General features: G+C 39.9%; 1 protein-coding gene across 4 annotated transcripts in view; it reads left to right on the forward strand.

The window, feature by feature from the left end:
* lyst (lysosomal trafficking regulator) overlaps positions 1-17,037 on the forward strand; it is a 121,495-nt gene that overhangs the window by 70,841 nt on the left and 33,617 nt on the right. For all 4 annotated transcript variants that reach the window (XM_051647799.1, XM_051647800.1, XM_051647801.1 and 1 more), the window contains 12 exons: positions 2,680-2,817; positions 3,074-3,272; positions 5,341-5,469; positions 6,135-6,723; positions 8,242-8,422; positions 9,267-9,436; positions 11,328-11,558; positions 13,453-13,619; positions 13,717-13,875; positions 15,524-15,715; positions 15,849-16,042; positions 16,295-16,504. In XM_051647799.1, coding sequence (XP_051503759.1) covers positions 2,680-2,817; positions 3,074-3,272; positions 5,341-5,469; positions 6,135-6,723; positions 8,242-8,422; positions 9,267-9,436; positions 11,328-11,558; positions 13,453-13,619; positions 13,717-13,875; positions 15,524-15,715; positions 15,849-16,042; positions 16,295-16,504 — 2,559 coding nt within the window. The remainder of the gene's footprint in view (positions 1-2,679; positions 2,818-3,073; positions 3,273-5,340; positions 5,470-6,134; positions 6,724-8,241; positions 8,423-9,266; positions 9,437-11,327; positions 11,559-13,452; positions 13,620-13,716; positions 13,876-15,523; positions 15,716-15,848; positions 16,043-16,294; positions 16,505-17,037) is intronic.

The raw sequence follows: 17,037 nt of genomic DNA on the forward strand, positions 1-17,037 counted from the left end.
ACAACGATAATCTAAACAAAGAGTGAAATAAACAAACCATTTATAGTGTATTCAGAAAGTATTCAGACCCCTTCATTTTTTTTCTTCACATTTTGTTATGTTGCAGCCTTATGCTAAAATGCTTTAAATTATTAAATGATAATCAGTCTACACTCCATACCCCATAATGACAAAGCAAAAAACAGATTTTTGATAACTTTGCAAATTTATTAAAAAGAAAAAACTGAAATATCATATTGACATAAGTATTCAGACCCTTTGCTATGACACTTGAAATTTAGCTCAGGTGCATCCCATTTCTCTGGATTATCTTTGAGAAGTTTCTACACTTTGATTGGAGTCCACCTGTGTCAAATTCAATTGATTGGACATGATTTGGAAAGGCACACACCTGTCCATATAAGGTCTCACATCTGAAAATGCATATCAGAGCAAAAACCAAACCAGAGCTCAGAGACAGGATTGTGTTGAGGCACAGATCTGGGGAAGGCTACAAAAAAATTGGCTGCATTGAAGGTTCCCAAGAGCACAGTGGCCTCCATAATTCTTAAATGGAAGAGGTTTGGAACAATCAGGACTCTTCCTAGAGCTGGCCGCTGGCCAAACTGAGCAATCGGGGAGAAGGGCCTTGGTAAGAGAGGTGACCAAGAACCCGATGGTCAGACTGGTTGAGCTCCAGAGATCATGTGTGGAGATGGGAGAAACTTGCAGAAGGACAATCATCACTGCAACACTCCACCGATCTGGGCTTTATGGCAGAGAGGCCGAACAGAAGCATCTCATCAGTGCAAGACACATAAAAAAGCACCTAAAGGACTCTTAGACTGTAAGAAACAAGATTCTCTGTTCTGATGAAATGAAGATTGAACTGTTTGGCCTCAATTCCAAGTGTCATGTCTGGAGGAAACCAGGCACCGCTCATCACCTGCGCAATACCATCCCAACGATGAATCATGGTGGTGGTAGCATCATGCTGTGGGGGTGTTTTTCAGCATCAGGGACTGGGGGACTGGTCAGGGTTGAAGGAAAGCTGAATGCAGCAAAATACAGAGATATCCTTAATGAAAACCTGGTCCAGAGCGCTCAGGACTTCAGACTGGGCCGAAGGTTTACGTTCCAACAGGACAATGACTCCAAGCACACAGCCAAGACAAAGCAAGAGTGGCTTAGGGACAACTCTGTGAATGTCCTTGAGAGGCCCAGCCGGAGCCCGGACTTGAACCCAATCGAACATCTCTGGAGAGATCTGAAAATGGCTGTCCACCGACAGTCCCCATCCAGTCTGACAGAGCTTGAGAGGATCTGCAGAGAAGAATGCCAGAAAATCCCCAAATCCAGGTGTGCAAAGCTTGTCACATCATACCCAAAAATACTTGAGGCATTAATCGCTGCCAAAGGTGCTTCAACTAAGTACTGAGTTAAGTACTTATGTCAATGTGATATTTCAGTTTTTTATTTTTTAATAAATTTGCAAAGTTATGAAAAATCTGATTTTTGCTTTGTCATTATGGGGTATGGAGTGCAGATTGATGTGAATTTTAAATGTTTTTATTTAAAGCATTTTAGCATAAGGCTGCAACATAACAAAATCTGAAGAAAAAAAAAAAGGGGTCTGAATACTTTCTGAATACACTGTAAATATTTATTGCATGAAAATTATTTTGTCCCAAGGTTGTGGCAGCATTTCCACCACACAAACAATTTTGCCCCAAATAAATTTTTTCAAAAGTTAATGTACTTGTTAACCTAGTGGACAAAAGTGTCAGTGCATGCTTGAGATGAAATATGAGATAAAACTGGCCGTCATTTACAAACTAGCTGTAATTTTTCCATCAGCATCAATTCAGAAACACAAAACAGAATATGAGATGTGCTGGAAATGACGCTGTGGTGGGAATTTTCATGACAAAAATGACATAAATCTCCTGTGAAACATGTACATACACTGTTGGACATTGTTAGCAGACAAAATAAACTAGTAAGAGTGTGAAAAATGTTTTAATGAGACTTTACTGTCTAGAAGTCCACAGTGCTAAAAGTGCCAGAAGTTGCAGAGTTTCCGACTATTAAAAAAGTCTGAATAGAATATTCGAGTTATCATATTATTTTATTATTATTATTATTTGATTTGTACATAAAAACAAATAAGATTTGATTAGTACATAAAAACAAATAAGACAGAGACAAACCACACCTTGAAAATAAAAATAAACAAAGTAATACAGCACCATATAACAACCATTATATAAATCACTTTCTAACTTATCCCCTACCTCAGATAAACATTAACAACTGACCCAGCATTTACTAGAAAAGATCTTAAAGCTCTCGCAGTCCTAAACTTAAGAGCTCTGTATCGTTGACGTGAAGGAAGGATTTAAATTAAATGAATTCAATAAATAATGAAACATAATAGGAACAATTTCATTGTTGTTGGTATAGAATACTGGAGTTGTGTTATCGTGACAATAGTAGTTAAGAATGGTGAAGTCATAGCTCTGTTTTACACATTTCATCATGTTTAAATCTGTTCTGCAGAATACTGCATATTTTCCCCAGTTAGCACAGAAAATATGAAATGTGTGCTGTTTCCATGCGAGAACGTCCACCATTCAAATACATCCAAACTTACTGAGCATCTGTGTTTAGCATTTATGATATATTGCGTGTGTATTATAGTGTGGTGTGTGGGAGACGCTACTTATGGCTCTAGAGATCCTCATCCGGGCAAATCATCCACAGCAGATGTTCAACATCCGTCAGCTTCTGAAGGCTCAGGTGGTCCATCGCTTTCTGCTCGCCTGCCAGGTGCTTCAGGTGAGAGCAGAGGTCATGACCTAAATCACCCCTCATGCACCTGTATACCTGTAAGAGGTCTGAAAAGTGAATGAGTACACTAGATTACTAGGTTATGGCAACACTGAAACTGAGAAAAAAAATGGCTTCCAATTTTTTGGGATTGTCCAGCGAAATGTGGATTTTAAAATAATAACAATTCAGCATGTGAATATTATAATGACGTCATCACATCATCGCATGCAGCATCATCAGAGGTTCTTCATTCTTTTTGTAGGAGCATCGGGACGAGTACCTGACCTCCATCCCTCAGGAGGTCTGCCTGTCCTTTGTCAAAATTATCCAGGAGGTTTTGGGTTCTCCTCCAGATCTGGACCTGCTGAGGCTGGTCTATAACTTCCTGTTGGCCGTGCACCCCCCCACGAACACTTATGTGTGTCACACGCCCACCAGCTTCTACTTCTCTCTGCACATTGGTGAGCATGGTTCCTGGAAAACTGTTGATTGTTGTGACTAAGAATGAGAGTCGCCACATTAATAAAATAGTGCCTCATGTCTTTCCAAACCCATATGACTGTCTTTCTTCTGTGGAGCACAAAACGAGATCTAGTCCACGTCTACACTTTTGGCTGTTTTTGGTCGGTGCATTTTCTAATGTCACCATTTTCCAAAATAGGCAGTAATGGAGAGCGTTTTCAAAACACTCCATTTTCGGTGAGGAAAGCCCTGGTGTCGTGTGAATGAGAGGCATAAAATGTGGAAAAATCAACGTGTTTTTTTTTTTTTTTGCCGAAAACATATGAATGTGGAAGTGGAAGTGGAAGTGAACACTCTATAGTAAGGATGAATTTGCTTAAGTTAGAGCTGCTAGAACGTTTATGACAAAAATCATAATTGTAGATTATTTTCCTAGATAATGTAATTGTGATTAATTCCAATTAATATAATTTATATTAAAATTCTCATTTTGGGTGGATCAAGTGCATGCCATATTGTTTATGTAAACTCATCCCTAAAGTCTGCGCTCTGTATTTTCACATTACTCCGTTTCTTCACTGCTGTCATGTGTAAACAGGGCTTAATTTTTTTAGTTTTTGAGGTGGCGAAACCCTAAGAGTGGAGCGGGATGGGGTGTCGAAGAAACTTTACACACATTTCTTTCCACAGATTGAACTGCTTGAAGCGGGCAGCGCCGCTCTAGGCGGATATAGCGAAACAGGTTCTGACGTGTTACAGACTGGTCCACTTTTTTTCCTTTTTGGAATCAGAGGTGCAGAAATAGCATGTATAATATGAACTGAATGTGTACACGCATATGGAGTACTAATAATTCACTATCGTTTTGCAGTAAACCAATGTGACATAGAAATATGTAATAAACAAAGAAGTATATATCCTGTTATAGTAAACTTATATAGATATGAAATAATCATTACAAAATTTGATTTATGGAAGCACAAAAAATATACTTTTGTATACTCTTTAAGCAAATATAAAAAATATATGTATTTATTTTTTTGCAATTTTGCCTCTTTTTTTTTTTTCTTTTTTTGTTACACTATTCAGAAGAGAAAGTTTGAGAAATACTAAAGAGATGTGTGCACAACTCCAAAAAAGTGATGATGTACAAGGGGTGAAATGAGGTCACGGGTCACTAAACAGCCGAGGTATGCGTTTAAGGGTTAACCCCTGTGTGTAAAAAAAAAACCTAAAGCAGTCCTGCCCAAAAACTCTTTATGAGACTTCTACAGTGCGTTTTCATCTTGAACGCTTCAGTCAACATTCATTGTAACTGCATGGAAAAAAACAACCAGCAAAATTTCTCCTTTTGTGTTCCTTGGCAGAAAGAAAGTCATAAAATTTTGGTCATGAGGGTGAGATACTGATGACTTAGAGGCCCTATTATGCTTATTGGGATTTTACCTTTCCTTTAGTGTGTAATATAGCTGTTTGTGCATGTAAAAGATCTGCAGATTTACAAAGCACAAAGTCCACCCCAAAGGGAGTTACTGTCTCCCACAGACAACACTGCTCCTGAACTGCCTGCAACACCTGGTTTGCAGTCTAGCCATTACTTCCGTGACTTAGCTATGTCACTATGTAACATATTTGCATAATGCTAAGGGCTACTTCGGTTATGGTAAGGGCCGTTACATTTCCGACATGCTCTAAGCGGTTGACAAATCACAACAGACTGGGCCAGCTGACCAATCAGAGCAGACTGGGCTTTCCGGAAAAGGGGGCTTTAAAGAGATGTGAGCTAAAACAGAGCGTTTCAGACAGAGGTGCTGTACAGTATGAGAAAAATAATGTGTTTTTGAACATTAAAGCAGGTAAACCTATTCTAGTAGACCCCCAAAATAAAATTATGAACCTGTAAATGAGCATAATATGGGCTCTTTAAAGATGAATTTTAATTTTAGGGTGAACTACCCCCGTAATGCTTTAACTTTGGCAGGCCTACTATTAATATGTAGTTTGACAACACTTAAACTGTGATTGTTTGGTTCATGCATTGTTTTTACCATGTTTGTTGGATGGTAGATGGTAAGCTGTACCAGGAGAAAGTTCAGTCCATGATGTACCTGCGGCACTCCAGCAGTGGAGGAAAATCCGCCTGCAGCTCTGTGGTGTCTCTCTCTCCCACCGTCTTCGCTGAGATGCCCACTGAAGGTGACACACATCACTGCCAGCCACTTTCACTCTAGCCAAGCGTCACCTCCGGTCTCATTAAAGCAGCAGACTTATGATCATTAACCGCCCGAACACTTGCTGATGTTAATGTAGTTTTCAGCGAAATATATTCATGCTCACTTTAAATCCGTTTCCATTATTCGCTGAAAATGACCTTGTCTGGCTTTAAAGCTTTGAAACACATGACTTTTAGAGTGTACAAATCAATTATAGCACAGATCTGTCTCTGTAAAACCGCTTTGGAAAGAAGGCCAAACCAGAGCGCATTGAAGAGGCGATAATGTTGTACAAATGTGTAAGTGTTTTTTAAGTGTTAGTCTCGCATAGCCAGGTGTATAGTGAAGAAATAGATATATGTTATTTATGAACTATTGTCAAACCAATTTTAACTAGGTTCAATAGGCCTGTATGATTTTGTCGGACATGTAACACATCCTCACACGTTTAACATTCTTCCAAAGCTTTAGAAATGTGGCATACAGTATAAAAATGAAAACAATCAGAGATCTAATATGCATCTTTACTTCAAAATAAAGGCAAAGATATACTTTAAAAGTAGTACATTATTTTTTCACAAACAGCCGTCAATAAAATCTATAAAGTAGAAAAAAAAAATGACTAATTGATGTGTCTCGGTCCTACAGTACGCCACTGTTCCTCCCCTGAGCGTGGAGATGAGGAGCTGTCACTGCGGCCTCCAAGCATCGGCCCCTCTCCACACTCTTCTCCATCCCTGACACCCCGCCTCACTCGCGGGAGCTTACCCGTGCACACCGAACCAGACGAGGGGGCGACAGGCAGCACAGAGACCCTGAAACGAGTCGGTGATGAACAACTCCTAAGCAGCTGCGAGTCGGCAAAGACCATCTGTGATTCTCAAAATGTGTGCAGTGAGGAGGAGGGAGGCGTCGCGGGAAATCGAACACCCTCCATCAGCGTAGAGGAGGAGAATGAGGGGATAGTGAGCAGCCCGGTGGAGTCCGAGGACCATTTCGATTGGACCAGCGAGGAAGCGCCACGCCGACCGGACAGCCTAAAGGGAATCCAGTCCTTTCATAGGAGTCACAGTAATCTGGCCAGTCTGGGTTTGGCGTTCCCTGCACCGAACGGCTCGCTGGCGATCGCTCGCTGGCCAACTGTGGCTGATCGCGTCGCCCCGTCAGATGACTGGGAGAGTTACACATACTCACCCGGATATGATAGACACAGCAGAGCTCATTCTGGCAATGACAGGTACACATCAAAGGTTGAATGATTTTATATTATAGAATCAAAATAGATGCTAGTTTTCACTCTGACTAATTTACTTCCTTATAATTACTTATATGGGTGACTTAAACTAATAACTAAAATATGGGCAGTGTGTCCCAAAATCAAAAGAAAAGACATTATATTTTCCATAAAGATAATTTAGCCTATTTTTATAAAGACCATTAAGAAGTTTTGCATTGTGACATTATTTTTATGAGAATTAATTACATTTAAGTTATCTGTAATCAGTACATTTTGATGAATTATTATTTTTTTTTTTTTTTGTAGTTCCTATCAGATTGGCATTACTGTATACAGTATTTTTTACCACCTTACTGTATAAAATGCTATATAAGGCCATAGGAAAAATACTGTATTTAAATAATTTTGTCTTGTTTTAATCAGCATAATTAAAAGGTAGTACAACAAATACTACCATGACGTACTTAATATGTAAATACTATATCATTTAAATTATTACAGTAATAAAAAAAAAATTAAGTATAATTTTTTGCATCATAGCAATGAAAATTTGTTGCATAAATGTGCTTAATTGCCTTGATGATAATATAACATAATGCAAAAAAATAAATAAATAAATAATTTAAAAAAAAATCCTAAAAACAGGCTTCATTTTCTTCAATTTCTCATTTCACCACAAAATAAAAAAAAAGAAAATTACCCGAACATTTCTTGGTGAGATTCATCCATAAATTCAAATAAACATGATAAACACTCACTTGTAAACAAATGAGATGTACATAATCTTTTTTTATTTATTTTATTTTTTATTTTTTTACGTAACTACATATAATGTTGCATATTAACATAAGGGGCAATATTTGCCCCCTGGAAATTATTTTCTGGGGCATTTTTACTTGAATTAGGGCATTTAGTTTTTTCTAACCATATGAAACACATGGCATGTCATATATTTACATTCAAATAAAATAATTAATTCAAATATATTCTCAATTTGAACAATTATCGCTGTTACCTATAAAACCAATTGACATCAAATACACACATAATGCCGTAATAATGTGCAAGATATCACCATAACACAATACAAACACTGCTAGGATACATTTTAAATAATTATCTGGTTTTTGTGTTACATTAATTAACTACAAGTGCATTTTTGGCCCCAAAAATTCTAAATATCTGGGGTATTTTTGTCACTTTTGATGGAATCTTCACCTGAAACCCTGGTAATTTTTTAACCCTGAACATGACACATTTAAAATGAACGTTTATTTGACATAATATTTATATAATTAAAATGTTCAGACTTTGTTAATTTGGCGATGCAAGGACATATTTTGTCACTAGTGATCAAATATCAGACCACATCAAACAGACCAATCCTTTGCTCTCTTCTTAATACTGTATGATTTTTTGGGGGGGTTTGGGTGTGAGGAGTGATTTGGTAAACAAGCTAATCTGGCCATTATTACTCTGATTGACAGAAGTTATTTGTGTGTTTTGTGTATTGCTCAGGTCCAGTGCAGAGGACTGTCTGGTTCTGATCTGCTGTGGTCTGTATGATCTGTTGAGAGGAGTTCTGCTGCTGCTGCCGGATCTCCTGCTGGAGGAGGTGATGGATAAACTCATCCAGCCTGAAGCTCTGCTCGTCCTGGTCAACCACTCGTCTCCTCTTATACAGCAGGGCGTCATGAAGGTCCGCTCTCATTTATCTTTCACTCTCTCTCTCAGCAGAGCTCTTGGGGAGACCAAGGGGAATTGTTAGACATTAGATTTCTTCAATCCCAAACTAGCAAAAGAGATGGCAATCACTCTGCATATGCTTAGTAGAGTTCTCTCTCTGTGCCTGAGAAAAGGAAGTGAGCTCGTTTCACAAATATGTCTAAAGTTTTGATAGCTTTGAAGTTAAACTGATATCTATTCCATCTGTAGGTTATTATTTTAAAATTAAAATTAAATGCAGATGCTGTCACTGTCACTTGTTGCTTTTTAAACTACATTTTATCATGGCTTTGCTGTCAGGAGCATTTGTCAAACTCGTTATGAAATAAATGTTGTATGACAGAATCGAGTGTTTGCATCTTTAAAATAGGTATTGAACATCAGTACATATATATATATATATATAGTAATAATACATATTAAGAAATGACATAATTGCTTTAATATGTGCTCTAATGTAAGATACAGTGGGTGTATATATAGGGACGAGTCAAAATTAATTTTTGTGGTAATCGATATTATAGCACAAATGCTGTTTGAGCTTAACTTGTATTGAACCTGGAATGTTCCTTGAATGGTTTTATTAATGTTTAGTTATATGGGAGCATGTTTTTGCACCAGTCTCCTCTACTGTTTATCTCTCATCAGAAGCTGTGCTTTGTTTACTTAAGCAGGTATGAACATAGTTGGTTTGTTGATTTATCGTTTTATTAGCTGCTCTGAGCTAAAAATAGTGGAGGGGAACTTTGATAATAGTTTTAATTAATTTATTTTTCATCTCATCTCATTTATGCATGGATAAATAAACACGTGTACAGCTCTTGGACACATACTTCAGCCGAGCTCAGAAGGAGCAGAAGGAGAAGTTTCTTAAGAATCACGGCTTCTCCCTGTTAGCCAATCAGCTGTACCTGCACCAGGGCTCTCAGGGGCTGTTCGAGTGCTTCCTGGAAATGCTGTTTGGACGACCGGTGGGGCTGGAGGAAGAGTGAGTGTACTAACAATCTGATTTCCACACAACTGACACTTTTAAAGATTTTGCACCATGCTAACTGTTTTCACAATAAGTGCATAAAGTAGGTAGAAGCCTATTTCTCCCAAGCTTGGCAGACAATTTGGTGAAATGCACTGTACTATTAATTTACATGATCTTTTGCAATCATTTAGTGTGCTAACTAGGGCTGGGTGATATGGCTTCAGAAATTATATCTCTATATTTTTCAGCAAATTGACGATATTCGATATATATCTCGATAATCATGTATTTGCTCTGAAATAGCATAAAAGTGTTTGTTACACCATTGTAACCTAGTAGAATTAATATTTCAATGGTATTAAATAAAAAATCTATTTAAAAATGCTGAAGGCATGTTTCCCACAGTTTTTCACTAAATGAACACAAGGGTGTTCAAGGGTGCACAAAGATTTTTTTAAAGATAAATTAATATATTTCTGTCCTGTTTACTTCACCCTAAACTGAGGTTTTAATTTTGACACTGCATGCAGTCGTGTTTATTTCACCTTCACCAGGAGCTTTTATTATGAAATGCAAATGGTGATGTTTGTTTGACAGTTATGAGTTTTGCATCTTGTGAACTGCTGTCAAACTCTCCTTTCCTGTTCTGCGTTTGTAGATTTGTATAATAACGTTATAGCTGTTACTAATGTTTGGAATTGCGTGAATGCTTGAACCTGCAGTATTTCACAATGCAGGTGAACTGTGCTGAAAACACGAGCCATAGGGGGGCCTGGGTAGCTCAGCGAGTAAAGACGCTGACTATCACCCCTGGAGTTGCTAGTTCGAATCCCAGGGTGTGCTGAGTGACTCCAGCCAGGTCTCCTAAGCAACCAGATTGGCCCGGTTGCTAGGGAGGATAGAGTCACATGGGGTAACCTCCTCGTGGTCGCTATAATGTGGTTCTTGCTCTCGGTGGGGCGCATGGTGAGTTGTGCGTGGATGGCGTGAAGCCTCCACACGCACTACGTCTCCGCGGTAACGTGCTCAACAAGCCACGTGATAAGACGGTCTCAGACGCGGAGGCAACTGAGATTCGTCCTCCGCCACCCAGACTGAGGCGAATCACTACGCGACCACGAGGACTTAGAGCGCATTGGGAATTGGGCATTCCAAATTGGGGAGAAAAAGGGGAGAATATCAGAAGAAAAAAACACGAGCCGTGAGCCCCATCGCGTGCACACAGATCAGCGTGTCACTGGTTCATTCTGAAGCGCACACAGACCATGTTTATCTGTCTATAATCGCAGTTAAATAATCACATATGATCATATCACCATTTTGATGTTATTTTTACTAATTATACAATTATATGCCCTGAAGGACTGTGAAATTAGTCTACTGATGCACTCTATTGAACTTAATGGCCAAATTAAAGGCACTTTAAAATCATCGCGATATTCACGATATTGTTGAATTAATGATATTATTTAAAATGTTACATTATATACATCAAAGTAGTTCTCTCTTAGTACCTCCTTTTATATTCTGTGATTTTAATTTAAAAATCATTGTACAGCAACATCATTTTAATGTAATCCAGTAAAAAAAAAAAAAAAGACTGACGATAAAAAGAATCATAATTGAAAATGTTGAGAATAGTAAAACGTTTTTAGACATGTTGCGGTAATGAGTATTGAGGGTCAAAATGTGCTCAAGTGTCCTGAAAATAATGTCAGAATGCCAAAAAAATCTTAATGGTCCTCAATGTAGGCTTCATTTTCATTATACATAATATCATTTCATTTTTTTAGTGTTTTGATTTGGGGTTAAATATGACCAGGACATTTTCTTGTGAGAATCACCTGCTCAAGTTATTGACAACTAATATTTTATTGTGCTCTGTCATCTCTCTTCTCTCCAGTCTGGATCTAGAGGATATGGAAAACATCTCTCCATTCAGGAAGCGTTGTATCATCCCTGTGTTGGGTCTGCTGGAAAACTCTCTGTATGAGAACTCCCTTGTGCACAACACGCTCTGTGTGCTACTGCAGCTCCTCAATGCCTGTCCAAAGCTGGCTGATATCCTGCTGGATCACGGCTTACTCTACGTGCTCTTCAACACGCTCTCCACACTCAACGGCCTAGAGAACGGGTAAACATCATGCCCTACTGTTGCTTTCATACATGAGTGTATAAACCTCATTCACACTAAACGGCATGTTTAATTTAATGGCAGTGTTGGGGAAGCATGGTGAGTTGTGCGTGGATGGCGTGAAGCCTCCACACGCACTACGTCTCCGCGGTAACTACGTCTCCGCGGTAACACCCCTGGAGTCGCGAGTTCAAATTCAGGGTGTGCTGAGTGACTCCAGCCAGGTCACCAAATTGGGTCGGTTGCTAGTGTGGGTAGAGTCACATGGGGTAACCTCCTCGTGGTCGCTATAATTTGGTTCTCGCTCTTGGTGGGGCGTGTGGTAAATTGCGCGTTGATGCCGCGGGAGAATAGTGTGAAGCCTCCACACGTGCTATGTCTTCGCAGTAACGCGCTCAACAAGCCACGTGATAAGATGCGCGGATTGACGGTCTCAGACACGGAGGCAACTGAGATTCATCCTCCACCACCCGGATTCACTATGCCACCACAAGGACTTAGAGCGCATTGGGAATTGGGCATGACAAATTGGGGAGAAAATGGGGAGAAAATCTAGAAGAAAAAAAAAATATAGTACATATCTTGATTTATTTGTTTTGTTTTTCAATCAGAGGAACCATGATTCCAACCTACAGTAATATCCTCTTTTGTCAAGTCGATTTAAAATAATAATTGCAAGAAAGAAAATAAGTAAAAATCTAGTTAAAAATAACCATGACATATTTTCCACTGTTTTTGAACTACATTAACACAAGCAAGAATGATGTATAAGCTGCAATATAATAATACACACAATAATTATGTATGTGTGTGTAATAAAATAATATTAATACACAATAGTAATCAACAATATTTAATTTATGATAGTCAGGGCTGGATTGGTAATCTGGCATCCCGGGCATTTTCCCGGTTTTCCGACGCACTTTGGGGCCGATCAGGGGCGGGCTGGCCATCGGGAGAAACGGGCCAGCCACGAAACAGGCCGAATGGGCCGCGATAAGCTGAAATGAGCCGCCGCGTCATGCAGAACGGGCCACAAAACGGCGCCGCAATATGCCGAAGGGGGCTGCAATATGCAGAAAAGGACAGCGACATATATATATATATATATATATATATAATGTAATCAAATAATAATAATAATACACAATAATAATCAGGAATGTGTCTGTGTATGTGTGTCTGTGTGTGTGTGTGTGTGTGTCTGTGTTTGTGTCTGTGTGTTTGTGTGTGTGAGACTTTTTTTTTAGGTTATAAACTGGTAATTACAAGGGTATTGTGCTATAAAAAAACTGTATGAGGACATTTCTAGTGTCCCCATAATTCAAATCACTTAAAAAACTTTGAATTATAAATTACATTGAAAATGTAAAAATGCAGAAAGTTTTTTGTGAGGGTTAGGTTTAGGGGTAGGGGTAGGGTTAGGGGATAGAATCTATAGTTTGTACAGTATAAAAATCATTACGTCTATGGAGAGTCCTCATAATGATAGCTGCACCAACACGTGTGTGAGAGTGTGTGTGTATAAATAATAAACAATAATAATCAGCAATATTTACTTTATTAAGCAAGAATGTTATGTAATATTTTGTATGTATAAGCTGCAATGTAATAAAATACCCAATAATTATATATACATACATATATACTGTATATACACTATAATAATCAGCAATATTTACTCTTTTTTTTTACTGAATACATTTATGCCAAGCAGGGACATCTTTGAACATTTTTGGCATGATTTTGCAAATGGATTATTGAAGTTTTGAATAGATCAGTTTAAATGGATAGTTTGAACAGACATAGATCTATTTGTTTTTGCTACTGAAGTTTATATCAGAGACACTTTTACAGTATCAAATGATATATCTCGATGTTGTTTGCTCTGTAGAATTCCTCCGAATGACTACAGGCTGGTGGTGTGTGATATTCAGCAGTTGTTGGTGGCGGTCACCATCCACTCCTGCAGCTCTTCAGGTTCTCAGTACTTCCGCATCATCGAGGATCTCATCACGTTACTAGGATGCATGCAGGCTAGCAAAGTTCGCCGCACACAAGGTAAAGGAAGTAACGATATTAGCACTAACAATGACAAAGAAATGCAACATGAATCGTTTAGGTGGAATATTAAATCCTTTGTAATTCTGTCTGTCAGAAATGGCCATGGCACTGCAGTTCCGGGTAATCCAGGCCGCCATTGATTTCATTAAGACCACAGCCAATCAGGACCCTCAGAAATCCAGCAGCGCCAGCTATGTGCACGTCCCGACCTCGCCACATCACGCGCTGCAGCAAAAGCGCAAAAGCATTGCAGGTAAAATAGTTTTAGAGAGAAGAAGATTCTGTGTTTGTCATCGTTTGGGTTATTTGAATGACTTTTCAAGAGATAGTTTACCTAATAATGAAAATTCTGTTATCATTTACTCACCATCATGTGCTTCAAAAAACATATGCTGTTATTTTGTCAGCAAGGCATGATGAACTTGGAGAGTAAAGACACCGTTGTTTCTTGTGTTGTTGGAACAAAGTGAGGGCCCGCAAATGATTTTCATTTTTGTGTGAACTATCCCTTTAAATTCCCTGTATATTCTTTATGTACCCTTGATATGACTTGTATCTCCATTCTTCTTGTCTTTAACCATCAGCCCTGTCACGCTTGACCGTTCATGTGCCTGTTTTGTATCATTCCCTCCATTCACATTTCCAAGGTTCAATAGGGCTGAAAGACTCCATAATCCCCCGTATCCCCCGGCAACACTACTGTTCATACGGCCTGATTCCTCTGCCCTCCCCGTTCACCTTCCTGTCCCAGGACTCCCCCCTCCCCTCCCCTACTGGAACAAACTCCTTCATGTTCCTCTCAGGCGCAGGTAGTCATCGACCCCGTCTGCACAGACAGACGACAACATCCTGTCTGTTTCTGAGGGGATGTTGTCTGTGTGCAGTGAAGCGAGTGAAGTGCATGTCTCTAATCTGCCCAGTGTCCTGGACTGCTGGTGCGTGTGTGCGTGTGTGTGGAAATTTATGACGCTGTTAACTTGAATGAAACGAGACTAAGGAAATGCAGTTGAGCGTGATCTCCAGAGATGCACCAGGCTTCTAATCTTTTTTGTAGGATTCTTTGTCTGTTTGTCTCTCTGATTGTCTCTCTGAACACTGTTTACACCTGCTATTATCATCTGTCTCTTGAGTGATTCGATCACAAGTGGACTGTGTTAAATACAGGTATAAATGGGGTCATATGCATCTTATGATTCAACACTCAAACCATTTTTTGAAGTGGTATGGCCATGGCACCATCACTTTTATAATATAAACATTTAACTGTCTGTCTATCTAACTATCTATTATATCTGTCTGTCTCTATCTGTCTGTCTATGTGATTGATTGTCTGTCTCTCTATCTGTGTGTCTGACTGTCTATCTGTCTGTCTGTCTATGTGACTATCTGTCTGTCTGCCTGTCTCTCTCTTTCTGTCTGTCTGTCTATTTTTCTACCTGGCTGTCTATGTGACTCTTTGTCTGTCTGTCTCTATATCTGTCTGTCTAGCTGTCTATCTGACTGTCTAGCTGTCTGTTTGTCTATGTGACTATCTGGCTGTCTGTGTGTCTATCTGTCTGTCTATTTATCTGTCTGTCTGGCTGTCTATGTGACACTGTGTCTGTCTGTCTATGTATCTATCTGTCTGACTGTCTGTCTATATGTGTCTCTATCTGTCTGTCTATTTATCTACCTGGCTGTGTATCTGACTCTATATTTATCTATCTGTCTGACTATCTGTCTGTTTGTCTGAGACTTTGTCTGTCTGTCTATCTACCTGTTTGTCTATCTGGCTGTATATTTATCTACATGTCTGTCTGTCTCTCTGGGCTAGGGTGGTTTACAATTATTTTCTCATGACACACAATTTGCTCTGTTCAGTATGTATGTTGTTGTGTTCACTACATATGTGTGTTTATCAGGTCGGAGGCGGTTCACTCTGGCTCAGTCGGACTCGTTGTTGACGCGGATGCGCTCTGTGGCCAGTGATGAGTTGACGCAGATGATGCAGCGCCGGATGAGTCAAGAGAACCCCATCAGAGCCAGTGAGACCGAGTTCATCCAGCGGCTTCAGAGACTCCTGGTTCTGGCTGTTAACAGACTCATATATCAAGGTACCACACACATAATGACATGACATCTACTCAAACATTAACAGCTGCCAGATTTGGTGCTTTATTGTTTGTAATTACAAGAAGAGTCATGTAGGGAAAACACGACATTTCTGTTTCTTTTTTTTTTCTCCAGATAACATCCAGGATTTCTTCGACCTCTTGAACTTTCCCGAGTCTCCTGATCATGTGATGGTCTTGCCGCTACCTGGCGAGCAGATGTTAGAGGAGAACAGCTCCACCCCTTCTACACCTCTTCCACCGAGCAACATGAAGAGCTTCCGCAAAGACATTCTCAAACTCATGATGGAGGGCATAAAGATCAGCCTGGTTAGCCACTGATAGTAGAATTTACTGTCCTAACTAGGTGTGGTACAACAGGTTCTGCGCAAAATGACAAAATCATAGCCGATCAGAACTTATTTGCTGTTCTGATTTGGCAGAGTTAGCCTGAGCAACCTGACAATAAATAGAAGCCAAGTGACTGACAAAATGTCATGCTGGTTAGGACCAAATCTCCTATTAATATGCTGTACCCGGTTATGATAGAGTGTGTTATTTCCATTTGTTGTGTATTCTTAGGACAGCACCGGGCGTGGTGGCGCCCCTCGCCAGCAGTGGAGGAGAATCCTCTGGTCCTGTCGTGACACATTCAAGGTGCAGATCGGCCGCATGCTGGTGCACACGCTCAGTCCTGCAGTTCCTCTGGAGGATAGAAAGGAAGCACTGGAGTTTGTGCACGAGCAGAGCTACTCTGAGATCCTGAGAGAGAGCCTCAGTCCCGGCCTTGAGGTGAGGACACAGAATAATGTTGCCTGTGGCAAGCCGACAATAAACCATGTTTTCAGTGTAATTTGAGATGTTTTTCAATCAAAATCATGGCTTTTGATTTATGACAAATGTGTTCTTTTTTTTTTATTTTTATCCCCTTTTCTCCCAATTTTGGAATGCCCAATTCCCACTACTTCGTAGGTCCTCGTGGTGGCGCGGTTACTCACCTCAATCCGGGTGGCGGAGGACAAGTCTCAGTTGCCTCCACTTCTGAGACTGTCAATCCGCGCATCTTATCACATGACTCGTTGTGCTTGACACCGCGGAGACTCACAGCATGTGGAGGCTCATGCTACTCTCCGTGATCCATGCACAACTTACCACACGCCCCATTGAGAGCGAGAACCACTAATCGCAACCACGAGGAGGTTACCCCATGTGACTCTACCCTCCCTAGCAACCGGGCCAATTTGGTTGCTTAGGAGACCTGGCTGGAGTCACTCAGCACACCCTGGATTCGAACTCGCGACTCCAGGGGTGATAGTCAGCGTCAA

Source organism: Myxocyprinus asiaticus, chromosome 21, assembly GCF_019703515.2.
Source record: "Myxocyprinus asiaticus isolate MX2 ecotype Aquarium Trade chromosome 21, UBuf_Myxa_2, whole genome shotgun sequence".
NCBI classification, from domain to species: domain Eukaryota; kingdom Metazoa; phylum Chordata; class Actinopteri; order Cypriniformes; family Catostomidae; genus Myxocyprinus; species Myxocyprinus asiaticus.